At 50.4% G+C, this 27,485-nt stretch overlaps 1 protein-coding gene across 1 annotated transcript; it reads left to right on the top strand.

The window, feature by feature from the left end:
• The first annotated feature begins 17,647 nt into the window (after positions 1 to 17,647).
• Positions 17,648 to 27,346, top strand: LOC147416057 (mitochondrial uncoupling protein 4-like). Its single transcript, XM_086461645.1, has 9 exons — positions 17,648 to 17,750; positions 19,139 to 19,330; positions 20,100 to 20,184; positions 21,977 to 22,099; positions 22,866 to 22,978; positions 24,711 to 24,795; positions 25,466 to 25,558; positions 25,914 to 26,016; positions 27,275 to 27,346. Exons 1-9 carry the CDS (start codon positions 17,648 to 17,650, stop codon positions 27,344 to 27,346), a joined length of 969 nt encoding a protein of 322 aa, XP_086317771.1.
• Positions 27,347 to 27,485: the final 139 nt, after the last annotated feature.

The following is a 27,485-nucleotide window of genomic DNA, read 5'->3' as shown; positions in this document are numbered from 1 at the left end:
ACTACCAGCGCCTTTGTCGCAAATGCCTGTGCCAACTACTTCATTGTCAAATAGACTATTAAATGAACAAGAAGCAGGACGAAGATGGAAAGGAGTTATTCGTGATGCCCTAATTGAAGGAAATTTTCTTCCTTCTGCCTTTCCTATTGTTACAGATCAGGCAGGAGGTAGAAAATGGGAACCGTTTGATTGGAAAATCCTTGAAAAAGCACGTTTAGCAGTATCACACTATGGGCTTCAATCTAGTTAGACTCAGCAATTATTACAATCTATTTTTACAGCAGGTGTTTTGTTACCACTTGATTCACAACAGATTGCTAACATTCTTTTGTCCCCTTCTCAGCAGCTTATGTTCTCCAAGGCCTGGCAACAACTCTGTGACCAGGAGGCTGCACGACCAAGGCAGCAAGGGGATCCGTTGTATGGGGTACAAGCACAAATGCTAACAGGCCAAGGTCCTTTTGCGAGCGCGTCTTTACAACAAGGTTTTATAGGAGAGGTATTACAGTTGTCACAGCAGTTAGCTTACCAAGCAATGATTTCAATCAGGGAACCAGGAAAGGTATATTCCTTTGCCAACATTCAGCAGGGTCCACGAGAAAGTTTTCCTTCTTTTATTGATTGTTTATATCAGGTTATTAGAAGTCATCCAGATTTGGATGAGGAATGAAGGAAAAGGTTTTTAAAACGTTTGCCTTTGAGAATGCTAATGATACAACAAGAAAAGCTTTAAGTACCCTACCCAGAGATGCACAAGTAGCTGAGATGCTTGAAGTTATAGAACGCACCAATGGTACCGTGTCCTTACTTGCTGCTGCTGTATACAGTGCTGTTCAACCCCTCATAGATAGAAAGGAGGGAGGCAAGCAAAAGAGATGTTTCAATTGCGGGACAACGGGTCGCTTTATGAGCCAATGTAAACTCGTTTCAGTCCCTCTGTAAATCAAACTTCCGCAGATACACCGCGTACCAAATTCTAATTGCGCCGTAGGTTTGTGCTTGCCAGGCAGGTTTAAAAAGTGCTTAATTTTTCAGTCATTGCAATAGGGTCAAAGCAGGTCCTTGTTTTAAAACTATTTTTTAAACTGTCTTATGATCCGTATGTGTCTGGTCAAAAAGAAAGCTTCATAATGCTATTTTTATTCTGGATGTTAGCTGGCTGTAAAATATGAGACATTTTATCTAAAGCAGGCAAAGAAATTCAGGATTCATTTACAGGTTGCCTATAAAGTTGTGTAATTTGAAAAGCAGTATTCAGTGTGAAAGAGCTCTCAAGTTCCTTGTAAAGATATTCTAAAAAAAAAAAAACCAAAAACAAAAAAAAAAACAAAAACAAACAAACAAACCCCGAAAAAGGGGGATCTTTAAAAGATATAAAAGCCTTTGACAGATTTCTTGAAGTGCAATGGAGAATGGAGAATACCTGCTTGATAACACGTAGTTGTTATTGAGTTTTCTCAGATTCAGTTGACAACCCAGATGCGACAATCTCTGTCCGGCTGCAGGAGCCAATGAGGACCGGGACTCCCTAGGCGTGCCCCGGGACCCTTTCTCGGAGGGGCTCCCTGACTCACCTGGCTCGCTGCAGGGGTAGACATGGTCCATCTATGGAAAAAGGTATTCTTTCTGGTCTGTTTCTGTAATTTGCTACATGTTCACACTGTGCACCGATTGGCATTGATGTCAATGTGTATTTTCACCACTCGCACTGATATTTAACTACGTGAATGGGGTTAGTCTGCTTGGTGCTGTGGTTGCTATTGTAGTAATCACGTTTGCAGGTGTCTTCTTGTGTCTTTTGTGTGAATGGTGTAAAGGAGCTCCTTGTGTGATTGTGTAAAAACTGGTTATCAATATTTGAATGCGTGAGTGAGTGAGACGCAGTGTTATTGTTATCATGATATAGAAGATATTTTGTTAACCGCACTTTGCCTCTTTTCACAACAACAACAACAAAAAACAACAAACAAACAAACAAAAAAAGGCAAGCAAATAGAGAAATTAGCTTGCTGGTCAGAAAAGCAGTGGAATGTAACTACACCAATCCTAGAACAGATGCTATTAGATCAAAATAGCTTAAGACATGCGGTCTTGCAGAACCGTGCGGCTATTGATTTCTTGCTTCTGGCACAAGGTCATGGGTGTGAAGATGTCCAAGGGCTGTGTTGCTTCAACCTGAGCGATCATGGAGAATCGATTCATCAGCAGTTGCGGTGGCTGAAGGAGCAGAGCCAAAAGATTCAGAAGGATATGAATTTGTTCAACTCATGGCTGCAAACATCTTTGGAAATCTCTCCCCTTGGTTACTAGGCTTAATCAAAGAAGGCATACGATGGCTTACTGTAATTATATTGCTATTGCTAGGGTTAGGCTTTGTATGGAATTTGCTGCAGAAAGGCATATCGAGTCTCGTTCACAGAGTTTTATTTGGACAAAACGAAAAAGGGGGAATTGTGGGAGCGTGGCTCGCTGAAAACAGGCATGGAATGCTAGAGGGCCTGCACAAGGAAAACTCTGTTGAGCAGTTTGTCTAAACTAACATAGCAGGCCTCAAGGACGCTTCGACCTTGAGGGACAGAATAGAAGAATTAGAAGCTAAGATCCGTGTGAGGCGGAACACATTAGAATTAAAAGTAAAGTGATAGGTAGAAGCAGATGACTGATGTATGTATAGCACAATTGGAGTTTATGAAAAATTGCAAGTCATGATGACTTTGGAAAATTATGCTCTATAAGAAAGTGCATCTGCACAATACAATGAGCTTCCTGATATAACTCATATTGAGTCTTTCGTGGATTCTCCAAACTCGCGTCTCCGCATATGTGTATCTGCCGGAGGAATCCCTGGAAAGGGTGAGAAAATAAGGCTCTTGATTCCTGGGATAGAACATAGGACACTACCCAGGAGAGTGCGCTCCGTAGGTATCATTTGAGATCTGCCTTCAAGTGCGGTGTTCCTCAACTCCATTTCCCCGTTAGAAAGCCTGACAATAAAAGCGGCTCCAGTGTGGCGATGTCACGATTCTACTGAGGATAAATGGGATTGTAGAACCACAGTGTAAGAGGTTTCTGTGGCAAGGTTTTGGTCGCGGGGGGCTTACAGGGGTGGCTTCTGTACGAAGCTGCTAGAAGTTTCCCCTATGTCAGATATAGGCAATGCCAGCCGGCTTTAAGACGGACCCGCCGCTGGCCAAGGCCGAGCCCATCAGCGACAGCGTTTTTCGCCTCTATGACAAGGTATTTAAGAGAGTGAAAAAGTTGTTGCGCAGCAACAATTCCAGCGAGTGAGAGGAGTGAGAATAGGTGAGAGAAACATCCTGCAGACAGCCAGGTCAGTGAAGAAGGAGGGGGAGGAGATGCTCCAGGCGCCGGAGCAGCGATTCCCATGCGGCCTGTGGTGAAGACCACGGTGAGGCAGGCTGTCCCCCTGCAGCCCGTGGGCGGTGGAGCAGATGACTGCCTACACCCCGTGGAGGGCCCCCACGCCGGAGTAGGTGGATGCCTGAAGGAAGCTGTGACCCCGTGGGAAGCCTGCACCGGAGCAGGCTCCTGGCAGGACCTGTGGCCCGTGGAGAGAGAGAAGCCCACGCTGGAGCAGGTTTGCTGCCAGAGAGCCCGCGAGGGGGGCTCATGTTGGAGCAGTCGGCTCCTGAAGGACTGCACCCCACAGAGGAGACCCACGCTGGAGCAGTTCATGAAGGACTGAACCCGTGGGAAGACTCACGTTGGAGAAGTCATGGAGGACTTTCTCCCTTGAGGGGGACCCCACATTGGAGCAGGGGAAACGTGAGAGGAATCGTCCCCCTGAGGAGGAAGAAGCGGCAGAAAACTACAGTGTGATGAACTGACCCCAACCCCCATTCCCTGTTTTCCCCGCTGTGCCGCTGGCGGGGGGAGGAGGGAGGAAAATCGGGATCGAAGTTATGCCCGGGAAAGGAGGGAGGGGTGGGGGGAAGGTGTTTGAAGATTTGGTTTTATTTCTCCTTACTCCTGTCTGAGTTCACTGGCAATAAATGACATTTTTCCTAAAGGGAGTCTGTTTTGCCCGTGACGGTAAATGCTGAGTGATGTCCCTGTCCTTATCTCAACCCCACAAGGCTGTTGTTATTTTGTTTTCCTCTCCTCTCTCCTGTCCAGTTAAGGAGGGGGAGTGATAGAGTGGCTTTGGTGGGCACCTGGCATTTTGGCCAGAACCAAATCACCACAAGGAGCTAAACCAACAGGTGCAAGGGGGATCCAAAATGGCTCTACAAAACCGATTGGCCTTGGACATGTTACTCTTGAAAGAAGGTGGATTTTCTGGAGTGTTGAATGATAGGCAGGAGGACTGTTGAATTCCTCTTGATAATGCTTCTACTATCCTAGAACAAGCCAGAGCTGAAATCTTAGACATTTCAAAGGAGCCTGGGGAATTATTCCAATACTTACAGCCAAGAGATTGCATCTCAAATATCTTTCTGTCTCTGGGATATACGGGCTGGAAACAATGGTTGACAAATCTGGGACTTCTTATTTGACTCGGGTTCTTCTTGTTAATGGTAGGGTTAGCTCTAGGCAGGACTATGATTTCTGGAAATCCTTCTTCACTTTTCCCCTCTATTCGCTCTGTTGAAATCACCACGCCCAAGGAAGATGGGAGCAATCCCGCCAGAGCTGAAGACCACGGCTGCAAAACGGCTGTTTAAGTGACGGGGTGGCGTGAAGGAGAGTTTGCATTTTTGCCTTAAGCAACCTGTTTTGCAGATTTATGTCTGTGTCTTGTGTATGATTGATGTGTTTTCTGTATGACTGAAAAGATTGACCTGCCCTGAAACCCACCGAGTGGGATGAGGGGAAGGGAAGGGAAGGGAAGGGAAGGGAAGGGAAGGGAAGGGAAGGGAAGGGAAGGGAAGGGAAGGGAAGGGAAGGGAAGGGAAGGGAAGGGAAGGGAAGGGAAGGGAAGGGAAGGGAAGGGAAGGGAAGGGAAGGGAAGGGAAGGGAAGGGAAGGGAAGGGAAGGGAAGGGAAGGGAAGGGAAGGGAAGGGAAGGGAAGGGAAGGGAAGGGAAGGGAAGGGAAGGGAAGGGAAGGGAAGGGAAGGGAAGGGAAGGGAAGGGAAGGGAAGGGAAGGGAAGGGAAGGGAAGGGAAGGGAAGGGAAGGGAAGGGAAGGGAAGGGAAGGGAAGGGAAGGGAAGGGAAGGGAAGGGAAGGGAAGGGAAGGGAAGGGAAGGGAAGGGAAGGGAAGGGAAGGGAAGGGAAGGGAAGGGAAGGGAAGGGAAGGGAAGGGAAGGGAAGGGAAGGGAAGGGAAGGGAAGGGAAGGGAAGGGAAGGGAAGGGAAGGGAAGGGAAGGGAAGGGCCCCATCCAAATACTGAGACTGGCCAGGTATACATTTGACACTTTATTTTTGTCAAGAAATAGTAAGCAATTTTAGAAAGAAGGACAAATGAAGAAATGCTCACGACTGCAGACAGTTCATACCATGTATTGCAGCAAAGGCAAGGGGAACAGGCACGTATTGGCCATTCAGTCCTACTACAGGCAAATCACTCTGCCAGTAGTCAAGACTGGAGACAGCTTTGTTTGCAAATGGCTGGGATGCCTGCTATCATTTCCCAACAGCATTTCCATATTCCTGTATTTCTGAAGTGCTTTGGTTGCGATATACTTTGGGACATGCGTGCTACGGAAAAGAGAATGGGACACAACTTTGTATCCCAATGATTTATCAGCGACTCCAAGTCTGTGTACGCACAAGCAAAGAGGCAGCTGCGTGTACAACAGCACCATTGACTCCAGTTAGTAGCTCCGGACCAACGGTGATCTGCAGTTCTCACTTAACCACAGAGGCAGGGAACTGAATGGCAGGGAAACGGCAAGAAAGCCCGCACTAAGGTCTCCACATCCGACGTTTTCGCCCATGTCCAGCATGTCCCTCATGTCTGTCCCCGATGCTACGCACCGCCAGGTGTCACACGCTCCATAGAATCTGAAGTTCAGGTGCCAGCTCCCCCCCTGGGGAGATGTGCCAGCTGGTGGGGATTTGCTCCTGGAGCTGATGAGTGAGCAGCAAGGCCTCCTGCGAGGGGTGCGATGGCTCTGAGGGCAGTGCAGCGCTGCTCCGGCTTAGCGGTGCGTGAGTGAGAGGTGCCGGCCCAAGCAGAAAGGCACGGTAGCCCTCTCCTCGCCTCCAGTGCGGTGGTGTTGGGGCTGCGTCGCGCCCCTCGGAGACGGGGCATCAGAGCTCGTCTGGGGAACCCAAGCAGCCAAAGTAACTCGGCACCTACAAGGACAGAGTCAGAAGGCACTGATGAAACCGTGGGGAAGGAACGGGAGTGACTTTGTTCCCTGCTCTTTGGGAAGTCCACCAAGAAAGGGGTCGTTGGCGGCAGGAGAGAGAACCCTTGCTGGCAGTGACTAGAGGGTTGCTTTGGCCCCTTCTCAACACCGGCAATAGCCTCAGAGCACCGCAAGATGACAGAGGCGTGCACTGCCCCCTTGCCCGGCAGAAGGGCTTGGCAGGCAGCCCCTAGGGAGCCATGAAGTAAGTGGCCCTTTCCCAAACCCAAGCAGCAGCATCCCGCACTGTCTGTTGCTCCAAACCCACGTTGGAAGGCCAAACGTGCTTCTTTTTTACTGTTTGGTTGGTTTTTTCTTCCCTCAAAAATCTCCGGTGAAACGTGAGCTTTTTAACAAGTGCCAACATCTCTCTCAGTGCCTACAGCTACTCGGAACAAGTCCTTGCTGTGTCTTTGGCATTCAGACAGCAGCAGCCAGTGCTAGGATTGCCAGGTGACACGAAGAGAAAAGCGGGCCTGTGCCTCTTTCAGCAGGTGGTGGGTCAAAGAGCTCAAAATCGTGAGTCTTGTGACCTTGCTGGGGTGTCTGCTCAGCCTTGCAGAAGCAGAGCTTCAACAGGAGCAGAATGAAAACTGCCAAAGTTGGAGTGGTCTGTTTCTCCTGACGTACAGGTTCTCCCAAGGGCAGGGGCGTGCTTCCTGTCTGGGGCCATCTCTGTGCACCTCGGAGAGGTTGGCTATACTCAGAGCAGTGTCCCGAACTTTGAAAGATGGACGGCAGGGTCTGCTACGCACCTGGGCTCCTCGTTCTTCTTGCCTGCTTGGATTTCCTCAGTTGCCCAGCCCTGAGAGCTCTCTGTCTAGTTTTCTCCTCTTGCCGTCTGGCTGCCCATCACTTCCCTCCTCTTCCCTTCTTCGCTTTCTTCGCTGTGGCGAGCTGGGCACCCTTTCCATTCGATAGGATTGTTAGAGAGGTAAAGCCATGATCAACTTGAACCAATTTGGCTCTTAATCAGAGCTGGGTCGTCTTACCTCCTCTCCTCAGACGAGCTCTTGAGGTGTTCGGTGCTTTCTGGAGTGCCTGGAGGAACCTGCAATGGAAATGTGGAAGTGAGCAGATGGCGAGGACCTACCTGCCCAGTTGCTCCCGTAGCTGTGAAAGGCAGATCCCCGGGGCAGCTTTGCTCAGCTCAGCGGAGCCCGTTCGGGTGGGATCCCCGCCCCAAGTGCCATGGCCAACCTGCGTCAGCCGTGCTCTGCACTTCTGCAGAGACGAAGGCTGCTGCCTGCCCTTGCTGGCCCCTGCGGCAGCAGTAGCGCCTCCTGAGGTGGGAGGCTTTTGTTGTCCTGCTGTCTGTGGCCTTGACGTACCTCTGCGGTTTGCGCCCCCTCTGCAGCCCCGACATACCTCTGCCGGCGAGTCCTCGGTCGATGCGCCGGCAAGGCCAGCCACCTCCTCCCCAAAGAGTTCCCCGCGGTGTTCAATGAGGAGCTCCACCAGCTCTGTCACCTGCACACAGCAAACCATGGGTTTGCACCTGGGTGGCTGGAAACGGGTCAAGCAGCCTTTCCCACTCCTGCTGCTCCCTTCTGCGCAGAAAGCTGCGGCTGTGGGGCTGCTCTTCCCTGCAGCTGCCCCACGAGCATTTGCTGAAGAGAGGAGGCAGCCAGGTACCTCTGAACAGCAAAGCTCGGCTGGGCCCGGCAGGCTGGAGCCGGCTGGGAAACACAGCGTACCTTCCCTGTCGCCTGCAGCAGGACCTCCAGGGGGAGCGTGTTCTCCTCGGCTGGGCTCAGGAGGTTTGGCCCCACGCAGACGGCCAGGTTGCCAGCAGTCATCCTGCCGGTGGCTGCATTTCTGCTGATGTTTTGCAGCAGGGCCAGCAAGCTCTTGAGGAGCGGGAGGTTGGCCTCGGGCAACTTGCTGACCACCCTGAGGGAGCAGGAACCCCAGGTTACTTAGGCAGGCACTGGCAACACAGGTCTCCCAGGCTGCTCTCAGCCAAGCACACCTGAGGGAAGGCTCCCTGGCCACACCTGCTCCCCCGCGGAGGGGCTGCCTTCACTGAGATACACCCACCTCCCTCCCTGCTCTGCTGGCACGTGTCCCTTCCTGGAGCATCCCCCAATGCCTTCAGGAAGAGCTCCAAGGAGGCCAATGCTTTCCTGTGCCACTCCCCCGCTAAAACCCCACCCCAGATCAGCAGGAGGTGGCCGGCAGAAAACACAGCTTCTTCAAGGAGGCCATCACTTTGCAGGCAAGTGCCGGCCTCTGCCAGTCCCTGCGGAGCAGGCAGGCTGCTTGCCACACTTACTCTTTCAGTCCGGCCAGCCTCTCCTGCCTGCTGGTCTTCTGCAGGGCACTCATCCACTCCTGGTAGAGCTCGACCTCGAGGAGCTTGGAGGGAATGTCACGGAGGAAGTCCTGTAATGCCAAGGGCTCTGGGTGAGGCTTTGAGCCCTGCTGCTGGGAGCACAGGCAGCATTCCCGGCCCTCTGGCTCGCGAGCAGGTGAGCAGGTTTCAGGGGCTGCTCCCGCAGGTGCCCATCAGCACCAAGAGGGCCAGGAGCTGCCGGCCTCCAGGTCAGCAGGGTTCACCTTCAAGAGGACGGCCAGGCGGTGCGCAGGCTGGCTGTGGAGGTGGACCTCCGCTCCGCTGTCGAGGGCCTCCCTGAGCTGCCGGGCGGCACGCTGACTGTCCGCCAGTCGGAAGATGCCCTCGGTGGATGGCCCATGCTCATGCAGGAGAGCCAGCAGGTCCTGCAGGGGACAGAGGAGGCCAGGTGCTTGGCTGGGGCATGTGTGGACAGCTGTGCTTTCGCTGGGGCAGCATGCAGGGGCGCCTGGAGGTGGGTGAGCCTGTAGGGAGGAGCCCCGTTTGTCCCTGAGCGCCACTTGGGATCCCTCTGCTGGGGACACCACCTCTCCAGAGGAGCCCGAGGGATGGGGCCCCGCTGGCCAGGCTCGCTTACCTGGATGGGCTGGGGCAGCGTGCCGTCCTGGCTGCAGAGAGCTGCCAGGGGCCGGCCAAAGAGACGCTCGCTGCCACCAGAGCCCGACGGCCCGGGCACCTCTGCGGCGACCGAGGTTCCTCGCCGCGCAAAGGGCCAGCGCAGCCCCCTCCTCCTCCTGCGGGTCCCGCCTGCTGCCAAGGAAAAGAGAGCAGAACCCCCTGCGTGAGAAGGAGCAGGCGAGTGCTCCCGGAGCCTCTCAGTGCTGTCCCCTGGGCAGGGAGTGCACAGGAGAGGTGCCATTTGGGAAGGAGGGGCACCGGGGGATCAGCCCACTGCTGCTGCAGTGCAGTGGGCATGGCCATGCCCTGCAAGCAGGGCAGTAGCAGCCCCAGTGCAGCACAAGTGCCTGCCTGCAAGAGGAGGAGAGAGGGGCCACCGTGCCCTCGTCTTCCTTCAACTCACCAGAGGAGTGGCCAAGTCCACCTTGGCTGCTGGCGGGCTTGGGAGATGGCGGCTGCTCTGCACCAGCCTGCAAGAAATGCCCTGTGCTCAGCAAGCAGCCCTGAAGCAAAAAGGGCCCCCAGCGAGCTGCATCAGCCCCTGAGAGCGTGTGAGCGGTGAGGATGGGCGAGATCGCCCCCCGAGCGACGCTCACCTTTGCCTGGCACTCGACCAGCCTCTGCAGGCTGCTGGGGCGTAGTGTCGTCGCCTGGGCAAGGGGAAAAGAGCAGAAGGTGAGAAGCCACGCAGCTGCTGCTGGGCCGGAGCAGGCTGTGGGGGCAGAGGGGACACAGGAGGGGCACTCACGGCCTTGCGGTGCCTCAGCTCCTTCAGCAGGAGCTTGATGGAGGGCAGCTGGGTCACCTGGGCTCCCTCCACTCCTTCTGGTGGCCTGTGCATGGGGAAGAGGCAGAGGAAGAGCCGTGTGAGCCCCAAGCCGCCTCTTCCCTTTTCTGCCAGCCTGGGGATGACTGCCAAAGTGCCCCGAAAGAGCCGCGTCCTGCCTGGCAGTGGAGCGGAGAGCAGCGGCAGTGGTGAGGATGGGGCTGGGCAAGTGTTGGCTGGATAGAGCTGGCCGAAGCCGCTCCACCAGCTCTGCCCGCTCAAGAGCTGCCCCCATGCAGACACGGGGGCACCTCTCCCCAGCTGGGGAGCGGTGTTTCCGCATCATCCTGCTACGCCTGGAGCCAAGCCTCTGAGGGGAGCACGGCCCCCCGAGGCTGCAGTGCCAGGCAGGGCTTACCCACAGAGCGCGCTGACCCAGAGCTCCTTCAGCGCCCGGGAGCTGCAGAAAGAGAGGAGAACCAGCCTGAGCAGCCGCCGCTGCCCAGCCTGCGGGCAGAGGTGGCTGCCGGCACAGCCCTGCCCCGTGGGGACGGCCACGGAGGCGAGACAAAGCCCCGTGCGCCAGGACAGAGGTGCTGCCCAGCCCTGTCCCGGCACGTGGCACCAAGACTCACCGGAAAGTGACGAGGCAGGAGCCAGAGGGCCAGACGAGGACAAGGGAGTTGGTGGGCTCGCCTTCCTCCTCCTCGGCGGCATCCCCAGCCGCCCCGCTGGTGCTGCTCAGCACCTGCAGCAGGCCCAGGGCCAGGCAGAGCTGTGGGCGGGGGCCGCTGCCACGCCTGCAGAGAGGAGCAGCAGGGAGTGATGTGGAGGTGGCCGAGCCCGGGGGCTCCCCTCTGGCATCCACCTGCCACGGGCACGGCCATGGGTGCATCCAGCAGCAGGGTGCTGGGGCCTGGGGCTGTTCCTTGGGTGTCCCTGCCCTGCTGCCAGGGCCAGGGCTTGCAAGAAAAGGCAGCTGGGCTGCGCGAGTCTTACCTGGGCTTGGCGATGACCAAGGCACCGCTGTAGAGGAGGAGGTCCCTCTTCTTCGTCGCGCGGCCCTGGGTCACCCGCACGCGGTGCTGGAGCAGCGGCTGGGGCGATGCCGGCACAGGCATGCAGGGCTGCTCAGGGTCAGGGCCGTCCCTGCAGAGCAGATGGTGTCAGGCAGGAGAAAGGCGGCTGCTGCGGGGCCTGGCTGTGCCGGCGTGTCCCCGAGCTGCTGCGGGGGGAGCTCACCTGGAGCCAAGGCAGCAGATCAGCTGGCCCATCCTGCTGAGGCCGGGAGAGATCTCCGGTGGGACACCCTGGTGGGGCTCAGGACAGTGCCCAGCCCGCCCGCGGGAAGCTGCCAAGGGGGTCCTGGTGCCAGTCAGTGCCACTGGGCAAGAGCTCGACTCTCCCCAGTGCCTCTCTGTGCTGGCCCAGCACCGTCCCTGAAGGCACTGGGGCCGTTGCCAGGACAGCGCCGGGTCAACACAACACGGCTCTGTGACCCCAACGGTGGCAGTGGGGAGTGGTGTGGGGGAGGGGTACGGGGTTCTCTCCCCAGTATACCCATGTCCCGGTGGATCTTCCTACTGTGGGGCGAGTACCCCTAACCTTAACAACACCTCTAGGCGTTTACTCGCGGTTAGCCACCGATGGCCATGGGAAAGAACCCAAAATCCACACCAGATGGATTGTGCCCTCTTTTTAACACAGTTGCTAGGAACCGAGTCTTTCTGCTCTAATTCCACAGGTAAGGCGACAGAAAACCCAGTTTGGACAAGGCAGAACCTTTTTATTTTTGCTCTACTTTCCAGCAGTAGTAGTAGAATGTGTTGTAATGTTGCTTTGTATAGAAGGTGGATAATTTTGTGTATCCTGTTTTTACATTCCACCCAATGTAAAGAGACGAGGAAGTGTAGATCCTAGATCTCTAAATCTTGCATGGGAACTGCTTGATGGATTCGTATGTGGAATCCCACAGATCAGGGCCTTTGTATAGCACTCCCTCCCTCCTCAGAGCAAGGTCTAATCTTCCGGTGGATGTATCCTCTCTTTTGGAGCTTCCAACCACAAATGTGTCTGTCTGGGGGTACCAGAGGGACATTTGGAAATGCCAGGAAGGAAATAAAATTCATACTAGCGTTTGGAAACGGAACTCTTTGGGGATGGAATCTGAGAACGCTGGTCTCCTCTCCCTGAATGGATCTATGACTGGGCCAGGTTGGAGGACCTCTGGCACGTGCCGTGTGACTGAACCCCATTTCAATCTCACAGTCCATTTGACTAAATTGGCGTGGCCAGACTTTTTGATGAAGCCGGGAAATTGGACGGCCTCGGTCACTGGAAAAACCTCTCTCGTGAAAAGGCGAGAAAGATGACAGTGTATAGATTGTCCCTTCGATCCCACATTTTCCCCCATACAGATACCAGGTTATTCTGAAACTCCTGCTACTGAAACAGTTACCCTGGCTTGGTGCCTTCAGCTACCCTGGACTACAGGGCCGTACGTACCTAACTTGAAAAACACCATGTGGATGTGGTCCTCGAGCAGGCCCCAGTTTAAACCCTTTTCTGATAACAGGAATCCTCCTAAATGCTCTTGTGCTTTATGGAAGCGTAAACAAATCATTACACGTGCTACAGGAAATGGCGAAACTGTCAAAACTGTATGGCATTTAAAATCTTGAAGGACTCTTGCAAGGTATACGTGTATCTGCTGGAGGAATCCCTGGAAAGGGTGAGAAAATAAGGCTCTTGATTCCTGGGATAGAACATAGGACACTACCCAGGAGAGTGCGCTCCGTAGGTATCATTTGAGATCTGCCTTCAAGTGCGGTGTTCCTCGACTCCATTTCCCCGTTAGAAAGCCTGACAATAAAAGCGGCTCCAGTGTGGCGATGTCACGATTCTACTGAGGATAAATGGGATTTTGGAACCACACACTCTCCTGCACCTTTTTGGTTTAACTTGGGGATATTCTGATGGAAAGCCGTATTGGATGTTACCATTGGAAAGACATGCCGGTCCGGCATGCGGAATAGTGGTTCCCTCTCTGTGTCCGAGCCGTATCTTTTCTTTTAACCCTAGCAGGATGAGAATATCGACTGATGTTCAAGTCCTTAATGAACCATCACCTCCCACCTTGACCATGGGACAACGTGTCTCTCTTTTTCGCAGTTGAGACGGAGAAAATGACAAAACAACAAATCTTTTTAAAGCCGGGTAGAACCAAAGCCTTTATTGCCTGTTCATTTGTACTCTCTTTCCCAGACGTGTCTCTTTCTAATCGGTTCAGAATTGTTATACAGTCTTATCATTTGTTATTTGCACAGTTCTTTATAACTCATCTCTTCTGCCAAAAGGACATTTCTGCTTTGTCTTGTAGTCGACACTTTCTCAGGACTTGCTTATCTTGCAGCTGCAGCTCTTCTCGCTCCTGTCTGTTTTCTCACGGGTAGACTGGAATCCTCTCAAGGTACAAGTCGTCCTGCCCAGGGGCCTCAGTCCAGCTGAGATCCCCCACAGAAATATGCCTTTGCACTCATTAGCACCCTGGGCTGCATTAGGAAGAGCGTTGCCAGCAGGACAAGGGAGGTGGTCCTCCCTCTCTGCTCAGTGCTGAAGAGATCCATCTGGAGTACTGGGTCCAGTTCTAGTCTCTCCAGTGCAAAAGAGACATGGACAGACTGGCGTGAGCCCAGTGAAGTGCCGAGAAGTTCATAAAGGTGCTGGAGCCTCTGTCTTTTGAGGAGAGGCTGAGAGAGCTAGGACATTGCAGCCTGGAGAAGAGAAGGCTCAGGGGGATCTTATCAGTGTCCATGAAGACCTGCAGGCAGGGTGAAAAGAGGATGGAGCCAGGCTCCTTCCTGTGGTGCTCAGTGAAAGGGCAAGAGGCAGTGGGCACAAACCAACACAGCAAATTCCACTAAAAATTATTTTTTTTATCATGATGGTGGTCAGACACTGGAACAGGTTGCCCAGAAAGGCTGGAGAATCCTGAGAGACACTCAAAACCCAGCTGGAAACGGTCCTGAGAGCCTGATCTACGTGACCCTGCTTTGAGCCGGGTGTTGGACTAGCCAGTGTCCAGGTCCCTTCCAACCTTAACTGGTTTGTGTGTGTGTGTGTGTGTGATTTTGTCTTCTTTTGCTCTGGCTCTTTGTCCAAATCTCTTCTGCTGCTCATCCCAGGACCTGATCCTCAGGCTTAGGCTCCTTGGTTGAACAAGCCCTGCTCAGCCTTTCTAGCTCTTCATCTGTTTGTTCCACAGACAAGCATCCAGCTGCCCCTCACATCTTACACTTCTCCCTTCACTCAAATACCACCTTCAGACATGAATTTCCTCTTTAATCAGTCTCAGCCTCTCTGGCTCTGCCCGCAAAACTGTTTCCCCATGTTCTTCCTCCTGAACCCTACCTACTTAATTCCGCCCCATTCTCTTCATATTTGTGCTTCCAAATCCCACCAGAATAAAACCTCGCTGGTGTCTGAGTAAGAGATAGAGCCGGACTGTCCTTGAACTTGTCCTCGTGTATATTTTTATAATATTTCAATATTTATAATATTTCAATAGTTACTAACCCAGAGGCCTTATCCACTCACCAGCTTTATGTATTGTACTAGGAGAGGCATATAGTTCATCGCTACCATTGGAACCATAGGCACCATGGGAACACCACACCGTTTGCATGGTGCACAATTTGTACACTACTTTTTTATAAACATGATTATTCCATTAAAAGTGCTTATCACAAATCCAGTTTAACTCCCTTCCTATACAGGAATAGGTGCACAGACAGGAACCTCTGTACCTGTGCAGACAGGCAGTACAGTAAAAGTAGCACAGCAGAAACACACCTGATAGTAGGGGGTTAAGAGCTGTGAGAAACAGATTTATGGCCTTCATTAAACAGTCATGCTGAAATATATTGGGATGTTACCTGCGTTGGTCATAGGTGCAGAAGAACAAGCCCAAATGCCAACAAGTAGGATGTGGATCTCTGTTTCACAAACTGTGTGCAAGAAACAGATAAATCACTTCTACCTCTGATACCATCACATTTCCATGTTTAGCTATCACAGCTCCTTGTATGTTTATTTCCTGGTTTTATTTTATCCATTAAATTCTTTCTTTTCCTACGAAGCAGTAAAGTGGTAAGAGCGCTAAAGCCTTGTAATATTGGAGTGTATTTTCATTACAAGCACAGCCTGAGCAGTGCGTTTAAATTGATCTATGTATACAGGTAAGACAAGCCCTCAACCCTCTGTGAAGCCATTCATCAAAGGCTTTTGTGTTTGTTTTGGACGTTTGGTTTAGCTTCTGCTTCTGGGGGATGATTTGGTGAAGGACACGAGACACTCCTGAAAGGCACTATTGTGAGATGGACACAAGTACAATGGTGCGATCGTCACTAACAAGCTTTCCTCAGACTAGGACCTAGTCCTGGGCAGGTAATAGCTAATGGTCTTTCCAGTGAAAACTAACACAGTCACCACTGATGGAAGCAGGTGAGAGGATCGAGGCAGTTTGGCTGCCTTTCTCCTGCAGCACACAGCCCTCCCAGACCCTGCTGCTGTGTTTCCATCATATCTGAAGTCCAAGCTACCTCCCTGCATAGGTAGCCTTTGATCAAACCGGCTTTGGACAGAAACTAGAAAACGCTGTCTCACTGAAAACTGAAATAAATACATAGGAAGGCTCCTCTCTGCCGGAGCTGTCTCCCTCAGGATTTGGGGATATATAAGCTCCAGCTATTGATGGGCCTCCGTGAGCACTGGCCCTTCTCTGCTCTGCAAATCACAGAGCTGTCCACACAAGCGTCTGCCTCCAGGTCAGGCTCATTTCAAAGATCCTGTGGGAAGAGATAATTTTTCCTCACCATCATCCCCAAATCAGCTTGGCTAAAGAAAAGAACTTATTTCCCCAGACTAAAAACGGCTGTGGAGAGCTGCTCTCTCCACAGGGAGCCACAATGTTGCAGGGTTTACTTTAAGGAGAGATCTAGCTGTTGTTTTCCACCCCCTAAAGCATGGTTGTAAAGAAGACAGAGTAGACTGTCCCGCAAGGTGTATATCTAAGGGATGAGAGGCAATGGACATACGTGGGGAAATTCTGGCTGAATATAAGGAAAAAACGTTCACAAAGTGGTTAAGCACCAGAGCAGGCTGTGGCTGTGAAATCTCCATCCTTGGAGGTTTTCAGGGGACTGAACAAGACCCTGGAAAACCTGATGTAACTCTCGAGTTATCCCTGCTCTGAGCAGAGGATTGCACTAGATGACCTCTAGAGGTCCTCTCCAACCTAAATTACAAATCCATGATATACAGGCTAACACATAGTGGCACAAGCTGACCCAAGCCCAGAGAACAGCTATTGAGGGAGGCACAGAAGTGCCAACAACAGATTGCATAAACTGACCAGAACAAGGCTCTGAACCACTCGTACCCTCAGTGCAGCCAGGCATGTTTGCATTAAACTGCAGTGTGCTTTCTTCCCATTTTAATCACGGTTTTGTCAGTACCTTGTTTTATCACTGCATGAATTCTAACCCAAAGAAGGACCCAATTTAATACCAACTACTGGTGAGCAAGGACATAAAGTCATTTGACTTCAGCTGAATTTCACCTGCAATGCTCCTTTCACTTATCTGAATTGTTGCGATGGGGACCATACACCAAAATGTCAGGCACTCAGACAGGGGTGGGGGGAGGTGTTCGGGGACAAGTTTCTATGTCCTAAAAAATACTCAAATCCTAAGGATTACTGATTAACGGCTAACAATTAACTTAACGATTCAACTGAGCCTTAATGATAAATGAAAAGCTCCTCTGGAACAGTACATGCCTTACCCTTTTTTTCATGATGAGAACCTAAATATGCCTACATTACTTTGAGAAATTAGGACTGGCACACAATTAACAGGGCTTCAGCATTCCGCCAGGAAAATCTTTCACATTTCCCATGGGCAGAGATCGGCTTCTGTCTTCCCAGGTTTGCAGGCCCCCTGCTCAAACTGCACTGCCCTGCGTCTAATCCCCAGGAGACACGAATTGCTACCAGCAGTCCAGCACTCTGGCATTCCTGCTCGGCGTGTGGCTGTTGCTAATGCAGCTCGTGTTAAACCACATCTGGATCAGTTCATCCGTGTCTCGGATGCCCGTGCAGCCGTTTCACACGGGGACGCAGTTGGGGGCTCCCGAGGCACTGCTGTCAATGACAGCACCCCACCAAGCAAACAGACCCCACACGTGTTCGCACAATCTTGAGGTCTCATTAATGATTTTTTTTTTTTTTTTTAGGGTAGATAACGGGCAAAATTGTGCGTGTGACTGTACCGGCACTGCTGGTTTCCTGGCAGAGCGCAGCCTTGGTGACAGACTACATTCCCAGGAGCCTGTTGCGCAGGAGTCTCTTGCGTCACTGCACAAGGACCTTGCAGCTCTGCGGGAGGCACTTGGGCTGCTGCTGTTCCTCCTGCTGGCGCTGGAGAAACATGACCTTCAGCAATTTGTCTCCTAAATGACCCAGAACAGAGCTAAGCTTTTGCTCCAGACCCTCGCAGGGTGGCTGGTTAGCCTTCTTTCATGTTAGACGCTAGATGTCACCTGCAGAAGAAGAGAAGAGCTTACCTCTTCCAGAGAGATGGCCCCGAGCCAGCAAATTCGCTCTGTCAGCCTGTGCAGCAGCTGTGGCAGAACTAGGTACAACTCACTGTGATTTTCTGAGAGGGAAGGGGGTCAAAATTTACTTACAGGGGGCAGGGGGAATTTCAGTCCCCAGACACCTTCTTCCCCGGTGTTTACTCTGGCTTTTCTGCTCCAGCAAATCTGTTCATTCCACTCTGCTCGTTGTGACTTTTCAATAATTGAAGCCTTGAAAGTATTTTATGCCACCTGCCTGTGGCTGGAGGGAGGGGTTTTTCAGGTTGGAATCTTTGCCTCTGAGACCGAAGCAGTTACTGCAGTCGGTAACACAGAGCAGTTGTGACTAATTTCAGCTTTGCGTTTGCTGGGTTTCTGGAAGAAGACTAAAGAGGCAGGACGATCTGTTACCTAAGTTAACAGCAAGGGGCTGACTTTGTCAGGAATTTGCTTTTCATAGCTAATGCAGGTTGATCAGAGAAAAATTTAATCTTACGTTTCTGGTTACAGTGGAGATGTCTGTAAAAACGGAGTGTAGTAGAATGCTTGCTGAAATGCAGGAAAGAAGCACCCTGGCATCTGTGTAGCACTACTTTGTGATCAGTAACTTATTTGGAATATTTCTCAGCATATTCTATATCATTTCCGCAAGCAAATCTGTTGCGTTGCTCTAATGATTTGTAACTTCTCCATCTTTGCTAATCTTTAAACATGAATACCAAAGTTAATGCACAAATAGACTGCGAATCTGCTGAAGCTTTGAGAGGTGACTGCATTCCCCTAGTACCTCTGAGTCCTGCTCTGGAACGACCCTGTAGCGTGGTGTGTCGCAGAGGCAGTGAACCAAAGACAACGCCTGCTCCTGGGCGCTCGCCACCTCACACAGCCTGGGAAGGTCCACCCCCAGGGTGACACCTCTGGCCCAGAACTGAAATGAGGGGCAGCAAATATGCACTCATCCTGTTTCAGGAGCAGTCCCGGGAAGCTGAGATCCAGCTGGACCATCATCCCTGGCCCCCAGTTATTTCAGTGAGAGAAATAACAGGCTAAATGTGATTTTTTGTGTCTGCATCAGAAAAGCAGCATGGTTTAGGGTGGTTCATGGGATAGATGCTCATCTTTATGTGTCTCTGCATTACGATGGCCACTGTGGGGCTGTTCCTGACTGTTACACGTGCCACTGCTATGCTGGGCAGAATTGGAGAGGCCACATGCTCGCTAAGAGCTTTGACTGATCTTTATTCAGGGGGAGTAACTCGAACAGGATTTTTAACCCAGAGCCCCTTGGCAAGTATGAGTATTGCATAACTAACCTGAAAAAAGAAATAAGGGAGCAAGACTTGGTGTTTGACGGGAACGTATTGTGGTTACCCGCGCCCAACGGCACTTTGAACAGATCTGGATGTGAATCTCCTGTTCTCCACAAATCGCCTCCTCTTTCTCTTTAGTGACATTTCCCCTGGACCTCACAAAAACTCGGCTGCAGGTCCAAGGTGAAGCTGCCATCTATCGCAGTGGAATTGCCACCGGCCAGGCGGCCCCTCACCGCGGCATGCTGCGCACCGCGGCTGGCATCGTGCAACAGGAGGGCTTACGGAAGCTCTGGCAAGGAGCCACGCCGGCTGTCTACCGCCACATAGGTGATTATCTGCTCACGATGGGATAAGTTTGGGTCCTGCCTTCTGTGGCCAACAGCCTTTTGGAGGGAGTTTGCCGTATCTTCTTGTGTTTTAAATATATCTGCGAGGACTCCTTCAGTCTACCCTGCAATCCCACTTTGAAATAGATGGGATTCTGGCTCAATAGCGTCTCCTCCTCCTCTTGCCCATTCCTTCACAGCCTTATACTGGCTTCTGGGAAAACAAAACATGATTCCCCTGCTGTCTCTGCAGGAAGGTCTTCAGTGCAAGCAGGCACTCAGAGTCCTCAGAACAATAAGTAGCTTTTATTTGAGGGAAGTGGGGACGGGCTGGGGAAAAAAGATAAGGGTGCAAGCGCTAGGAGGAAGAAATGCATTAGTGGTTTGGCCACAGGTAACAGCTTTCTGTGTTCTACTTGGAAATACGGTGACAGCAATAAACCTCAAAAGCACTTGTGGGGGGTTTTGTGCTGGGCACCAGCTGAGAGGGAAGCCATGCAGTCACATCTCCTCAGCATGTGGGCATAAGCCATGCTGCCTCCTGGCAGACTCAGACTCAGCTCAGCCAGAGAGATTCTCTGGTGCTAAAATGTTTTGGCTCCAGCATTGCTACCAGGCAGCCCTCTTGCTTTCACCAACGTGAGAGCAGTGACCAGCTCACCCAGGCGAGCTCTGCAGTGTTTTACAACCAATCTTTTGACCTCTCTATCACAGTGTGACCTCCAGAAGTGTCAGACCCAAGAACCATCTCTTGCTTTTGTTTTCCACAGTGTACTCTGGCGTTCGGATGGTCGCATACGAACACCTCCGTGACTCTGTGCTTGGCAGGGCTGAGGATGAAAGCTTTCCTTTCTGGTAATGTTGCATATTTACACTTTTGCCTGTTCGGGGATTGTCCTTACTGCAGGAGTCCTGCACCCCTAAGACCTGTCTTTTCCTCAGGGCTCACTTACCCTAAAGAGGGTAATTATAAAGTAGGCGTTTAAGCATTGATACGGACTTTCTAATTTTAGTTTCAGAGCAGTACCTTTTCATTCAGCTGGGAAGAGGCCTAAGAAATATTGGAATAAATTTCTCAGAGGCTTAACTAGGACTATGATTAATAAGGATACTCTACAAAAGAGATGGAGAAACACGATAAACCACAGTGGAGGCAGGGCGGGTTCACCATGACTCAAGGCCTGTGATGTAGTGGCAGCTCCTTTATTTCCACGTGGGCTGGGGGATGTTGGGAAGCGCAGGTGAGTCGTGGCTGACCCTACAGCTGTGTGCAACGGCTGCTGGAGAAGCCGTGAGCAACTGTACAAACCCGACACCAGCACGAGTAACTGTGACTAACCCTACAGCTGCCTGAGACGTGCAAACCAGATCCAGCTCAGCCAAGCTGGACTTGCAGCTTGGGCCCTGCTCAGCTCCAAGGTCACCTGGGAGCTCGATTAGCTCTGCACGGGGTGATGATACGTTTCCAAAGGTACGATGGGCAGCTCAAATGTCCTCTGGAGCTTTGCAGGAAAGAAGTGAGGGGTGGTACAGCTCAGACGTCCAGCTGCTGAAGGGATGGGCCCCGCTAGGTGTTGCGCAGGAGCAGTATGGCAACGCGTTGCTGCTTTGCTGCTTGCCATACTGCCTGGGCAAGAAATGATGCCATTGGATTTTAAGCAAGGGGAATAGGAAGCTTTCCCCATCTTGGTGTTGTATCTTAGCCCTGGCTACTGAAGAGGCAGATCGTGAAGGAATCAATGCTATTTTGTTCATGTGTGTATGACAGACGTCAGCCTAAGTTAAATCTGTGCATCCTTCCTCAGGAGACAAGTGATCCCTATAAAAAGCAAAACCAAAGTTCTTGGTTTGCAAGCTTAGTTTGGCCACAGGTAAACTTCACTCCTGTTTTTTGACAATGCGTGTGGCATACAGCCACAGAACTAAGTCATTGTCTGTGGGGAATGAGCAGATTTTTACAGAAGTGTTGCAAAAATTGGTAATTCCTAATTGTCAAATCCTTATTGTTAAAATGTACTTTTATAATCATAGATAGTATCATATCAAGTATTTACTCCAAAATTAAACCTTGGGTCCAAAATATAACTGGTTTTAAGATAAGATTTATAAAATCTCATACAGATCAAGTACTTGTCATGCTTGGTGCTATGGGAAGGGGTATAATATCAAAATTTCAGGTTCTACTAAAGTAAGTAGAACCAGAAAATTAACATGACACATCTAGTAGCAATGAGAGATTAAAAAAAAAAAAAAATCGTATATCAGCAAGTAGTTTAGAGTTTTAGATTGGCATTCAGTGATGACAATACATGGAGCACCATCCCTTACTCGTGTACCTTGCCATTCTGCCTTTAAACCTTAAGTGAGGAGCATAATGGAATCTGGAGAGGAAGCAGAGCCTCTTGGTGATATATAATAACTGGATTTTTTACCCCAGACAAGTTTTAACCCTTTCTTAAAATTGACAGATGCATCATTGACTACCTTAACTACCTGCAGTCGTCACAATTAGTACCTTAACTTTGGCTGTTACTATAAGGAATAACCATTTACATTTGTCTCGCCTGGGTTGTGCTGCTGAACCCTTCAGCTCGTGCACTGCTATTTGTGAGATTTTCTGCTGCGCGTTTTTCTCCCTGTTTGGCAGGAAAGCTGTAATTGGCGGCATGTCTGCGGGTGCCATCGGACAGTTTTTCGCCAGCCCGACTGATCTGGTGAAGGTGCAGATGCAGACGGAAGGAAAAAGGAAGCTGGAAGGAAAGCCGTTACGGTTGGTTCCTCTCGAAGCTGTTTTTTTTCTTCCCGTTAATGACTACTCTGTGGCCGAGGGTGCGGTTCCTTCTGTTTTCTGCCACCCCCTTTCCCCAGCTGGTCGGAGCCCTTTTGGGGGAACAGCAGTGCCTGGGGGGCACAGGATGGCTCTGGGCAGCCAGGAGGGTTGGGGATCCGAGAATTCCTCCTTACTCCATTTATACTCGCCTTCCTTGTTCTGGTGTATTGGTCCCAGAGATCACAAACCCTCGCCCACCCTACATGTGCAGCACGTCCATGCCAGCGCGCTGCCAGGGGGCAGGGGGGGAAGGATGCTTTCTGAGGAAGGGAAGCTGGAAGAAAGGATGGGGGAAATGGCTCACCCAGGATGCACAGACACCGGGCAGGGTTGGGTCACTTGCAGGTAGCAGGGCTTGAGATCCTCCTGCAAATACCAGGACACGCTGCTCTTTGCATCCGAAACTGCTGGCACCACTTAGTGTCTTGTCCGTTTAGCACTGCACTCCAGCTGTGGGAGCGAAGGTTGTCTGTCATTAGCGACCGAATTGCTGCTTATCGGTACAACCGGTAAGTTTGGTAAAATACTGTGGCATGAAAGTCAAAAGTGGATCCAAAAACAGATCAAAAAATGGATCCGAAGGGCCAGATCCTTGCAGGTATAAATTGCCTTTCCTGTGCGAGGACCTGGTGCAGCAAGGCACAGGAACATGCAAAGATCTCTCCGTAGCTGGGCTCTCTACTTACCAGTTGCATATTGATTTCAGGTTTCGAGGAGTGCACCACGCATTTATGAAGATCCTGTCTGAAGGAGGAATACGGGGGCTTTGGGCTGGATGGGTGCCCAATGTCCAGAGAGCTGCCCTGGTGAACATGGGAGGTAAGTTTCACAACTTGGTCTGCAGTGCTTAAGGCCGCATCTAAGCCTTAAGAAAGGAGAGGTCAGCTACTCCCCTGGTCTTTATTTCTTGGTTATCTACACTGGGGACCTGTTTGAAGCACACTGCAGGTGACTTGTGCCTTGAGCATTTTGTTCCTGTGGAAATCATGTTGCTTAAAAATAACAGTTTATGCCTCAGGGATGGTGAGCTGGGAGCTGAGGGGGTCCCACGGCCAGCAGAGCAGGGACCTCACCAGCCAAGACCCGGCTCCCTGGTGCCCAAGCAAGGTGAGCAGGGCAGAGCCAGCAAGGTTCCACCGAGATCCAGATCCTCAGGAAAGTGGGTGGTGATGAGGTATGTCTGAGGCCAAACCAGGAAGCTGAGCCAGCATCAGATCTGGTGAGGGTCACCAGGGTCAGACACAGCTCAGTGGTCACCAGCAGGTCCGTGGTGATAAGAACGGTCCAAGGTCGAGCTACGCTGACAGTCCATGGGTCAGTGTTCAGATCAACAAGGTCCACAGCCCAGGCATGGTGTGCTGGAGCTGCAGACAGGTACACCTACAGCGTAGCTCCGGCGGGGACTGAGGGTTATAAGGTGACGTGGCTGCCTGTGTGCTCGGCTGATCCAAGAAGCACTCACTCCTTCCACACACAGACAGAGCTTTCCTGCGCCTCTCCAAAACTGCTAGGATATGTTGGACAGTCTTTGCTCTCCTTCCCGAGGTTCTGTTTACAAAGTGGGGAAGGAGATGTCTTTGGGACCAAAAGATACTGCCCGTGGGCGCCCACCATGAACACTTGCTCTGTGCTTAGTGGCACACATTATAGCATCACCTTCACAATTTTTTATTTTGCATGCTTAAATTTCTTTGTCATGAGAGCTACTAATTCCTACATCAATCAGCAGAGGGATATGTTAGCAGCGTGACCAAAAAATCTCTCTAAAGATAGAAAATCAGAGGTGGTGTATGCTTACATCTTGCTAAGTAGCAGTAGAGGAATCACTGGATGGATAATGTTTGCAGCAGGAGCTGTTAAATGAGGGCTACAGAGTTACTATTAACTAAGGCATGTCTCTCCATACACAACGTTAACGGGCAATCTCGGCACGTAAACCTTAACAAGCAAACCCTCTTACAAGTGGGAAATGATCTCCACTGGGTAGGTTTGGACCGTAAAGCACTACAAAGCGCTGGGAGGGTCACCCCGGTTGCTAGGCTGGGCTTTTAAGGTCAGGACATTGGAAATGTAACCCACATCTGCCAAGAACTTTCAGATCACTTGTCTTTCATTCAGATGCCCTGATGCCATAACTCACATCTGCTTATAACTTCCACGACATCATCTGTTTTTTCTGCGTGTAACGTTTCTAACGTTTTTAGAACACTTGCACAGAGGTGGGAGAGGTACAGCTGTCTTTATCGTGGCATTTCTGGGTTGGGTTAATGAGTTATTTTGCAGAATTTTCCATTTGGGATCCATTTTATCCTTGGTAGGATTTTCAGAGAAAATGGTAGTAGAAGGCAGCGCGTACTCACACGTCTAACGGCAGGACCTGGGTGCCACAACGGTCAGCAGGAACTGGGGGCAGAGTGCCCCAGCTGTGCCAATGGGAGGGGCTGCACTGCAGATTTAGGCCTTGCCAAGCCTCCATCCTGTGTCAGCAATGAACGTCACAAACACCATTTACTTCTGACAATGCTGGTTTTTCTCATTACCCTCTTTACAGATCTGACCACTTACGACTCAGTGAAACACTTTCTGCTTCTGAACACGCCGCTTGTGGACAACAGTGTGACTCACAGTGTTGCCAGGTGCCCTGTTCCCTGATTACCCCTTTTCTGCTGCAGAGCATTTCCAGCCTCGCTGCCTTGATCTGCCTCTCTGTGCCAGCAGAAGCCCCTATTCTTTGGTCGTGACGCTGCTGATAAAATGCACCTTTATAACAACTTTTTTTTTTTTTTTTTTTGCCTGAGGGGACATCTTTGTACAAAAGACAAAGGATGCAACCATTGCTACAAAACTGCCCCCACCTGAAGTGCCTTGCTGATGCATTTAAACACTTCACACATCTGTGAAAGCACGGGAATTTTCACTTTTATAGAATGTCTATTTTATCTAACCTAGTTTTAAATTTAGCAAACCCTAAGAATAAGCAATATAAACTCCGCAGAACAAGCTCGTTTACTGCCTTAAATGAGGAAGAAATCTGCTTTATATAAACAGTATCATAAACTGCCTATTGTGGGTCCTTTATCCCTGCCTCAGAACTGCACACAGAGGCGAGGGAAGCTGGTGCTGGGAGGACATCTGAGCAACAGCAATATTAGCAAGCCTCCTCCTAAATCAAGTTTATGTTAAGTTAGGAGCTATTACTCATGATTTTATGATAACTGTTTTAAATTATATTCTATAGTATTAGAACTGGAAGCATGATGCTTAAATTGTCATGATAAATCTTAGTTTCCTCTTTTCTGTTGACAGTTGCTGTTCTGGCCTGGTAGCTGCTGTTCTGGGAACTCCTGCTGACGTGGTCAAAACCCGGATAATGAACCAGCCAAGAGACAGGCAGGGAAGGTACAGCCACTTCAGAGACTAACTTTTCTGTAGAAAACTGAAACCTTGAGTCTCACTCAAGACTTCACTGGGAGTGAAGTGCTAACTCTGTAATTTGCTCTTCATCCACTCGATGATCATTTTATTGCTTTAGTTTTGCATGTCTGGGGCGGTTGTTGTGATGGCCACCTGAGAATATCCAGTTACTTAATGGACTTCAGTTCTGACGAGACTCCTGTGAGCTTACAAAAGAGCTCTTGCTCCTTCAAATGTATCTGATACAGATTAATTTTCAGGGGGGATGTGTGGGGCGTGGATTTTTTTTAATTGCGTATTTGTAATCCTAACAGTAATTGTTCTCCTTGCACACTGCCAGAGGTCTGCTGTATAAGTCTTCCATGGACTGCTTGGTTCAAACTGTACAGGGTGAAGGGTTTATGTCTCTATACAAAGGCTTTATTCCAACCTGGATGCGAATGGTAAGTGCCTTTCAAACTCCCTTAACAAGACAGTTGAGCAATGTGGCATTAAACTGTAAAGAGTTCTTTCTGTGTCAACATTTTTCCCAAACTATTTGGGTCTCTTGATTTATCTAATTGCAGTTAGCACTGCTGAATGCAGTGGATGACATAACTGCATGCAATGTCACTGTCCCCACGTTGCCTCTTGCATCTCTTTAATTTGGAAAATGCTGTCCTGCTTCATTGCTAGTGATCTGCCTTGCTTTTTTTACCGTTGCAGGCTCCCTCCTTTCTCCCTTCCTAAACTCTCCTTGCGTGCTCCTAGCCCTGGACTCCCTTTGCTCTGTTGCTGCTCCATCCCAGGTCTCACTTCTGCCCCTCTCGGATTCAGGCCGGCAGCTTTCTCCTGCATGCTGCCAGCCGTTAAAGCTGCACCTGTACAACTAAGCCGGGCAGCACTGGAGCCTGGGAGACTCTTAGTTTGGGCAAGAGTCAACTCCCAATAGCAAATCCAGATGTGACCACTTTTTTTAATTTTTTTCAAAAGTCTGTAAGAACTGAACAGTATGGCTACATCTAGACTCTGCCAGCTGGCTTCAAGGTCTTGACACTGTTTAATTTACCAGACTGAGCACTAGATCGAAGGCAAAAGCCTCCTTCCTCTAGTTTAACCGAGTACAGCAGTGGCCACAGCCTCTGCTAAGAGCAATCTGTAGGAAGGTTCTGCTTGGTTGCTCAGTCCTTGAGCCGGAGCACATAGATGGGATCTTTGCGAGTTTACTACTAAGGTAAAAATTTCCATGGAGCGTATGCCAACTCAGATTTCCCAAAGGCTTGTAATTTTGGGAGTGTTTAGCGGGTGTTTCAGAGGAGCCGGAAAAGGCGTTTCTTAAGCACAAGGCAGCCTTTTGCCAAATGCCAATCTATTGCCAAAAAAACCCCAAACTAGAGCATCTCAGCTAAATGGGTGCAAGATATGAGAACTGTGTAATTTTTCTGATTAAGTTTTTAGAACAAGAAAAGCCTTTAACATTTTTTTAAAAAAGCATTCGGCCTGATGTAGCCCCCAAGTATGAAACGTTCCAAGTCAAACATTTACGGGCTGGCAAGCTAAAAAAAAAAGTTTTAAGTGTCTTGGGAAGGACTGGGTAGCACTAACCATATGCAACACTTTGATTTTGTATGAAAGACATAATAGATTGACCTTAAGAATATATTTTTTTTTTATTGGGTCACTTCTGGTTTAAGCCTCTAACTTCAGTGTTTGCTTTCACAGGCTCCTTGGTCACTGGTATTCTGGCTTACATATGAGCAAATCAGACGGATCTGTGGAGTCAGCTCTTTTTAAAATCACGAAGCCACTTCAATAGTCACAAACCAAAGATGAATCAGAAAGTTGAATTCTCATTCCACAAGACATCCCGACCCCACAGGAAACCAATCCGTGTAGGAGATCAGCAGTAGGATCACATGTATAGGTTGCTGCC

Source organism: Leptosomus discolor, chromosome 2, assembly GCF_034619465.1.
Source record: "Leptosomus discolor isolate bLepDis1 chromosome 2, bLepDis1.hap2, whole genome shotgun sequence".
NCBI classification, from domain to species: Eukaryota; Metazoa; Chordata; class Aves; order Leptosomiformes; family Leptosomidae; genus Leptosomus; species Leptosomus discolor.
The sequence above is the reverse complement of the archived record's forward strand: the minus strand, read 5'-3'. Positions and strand labels throughout refer to the sequence as shown.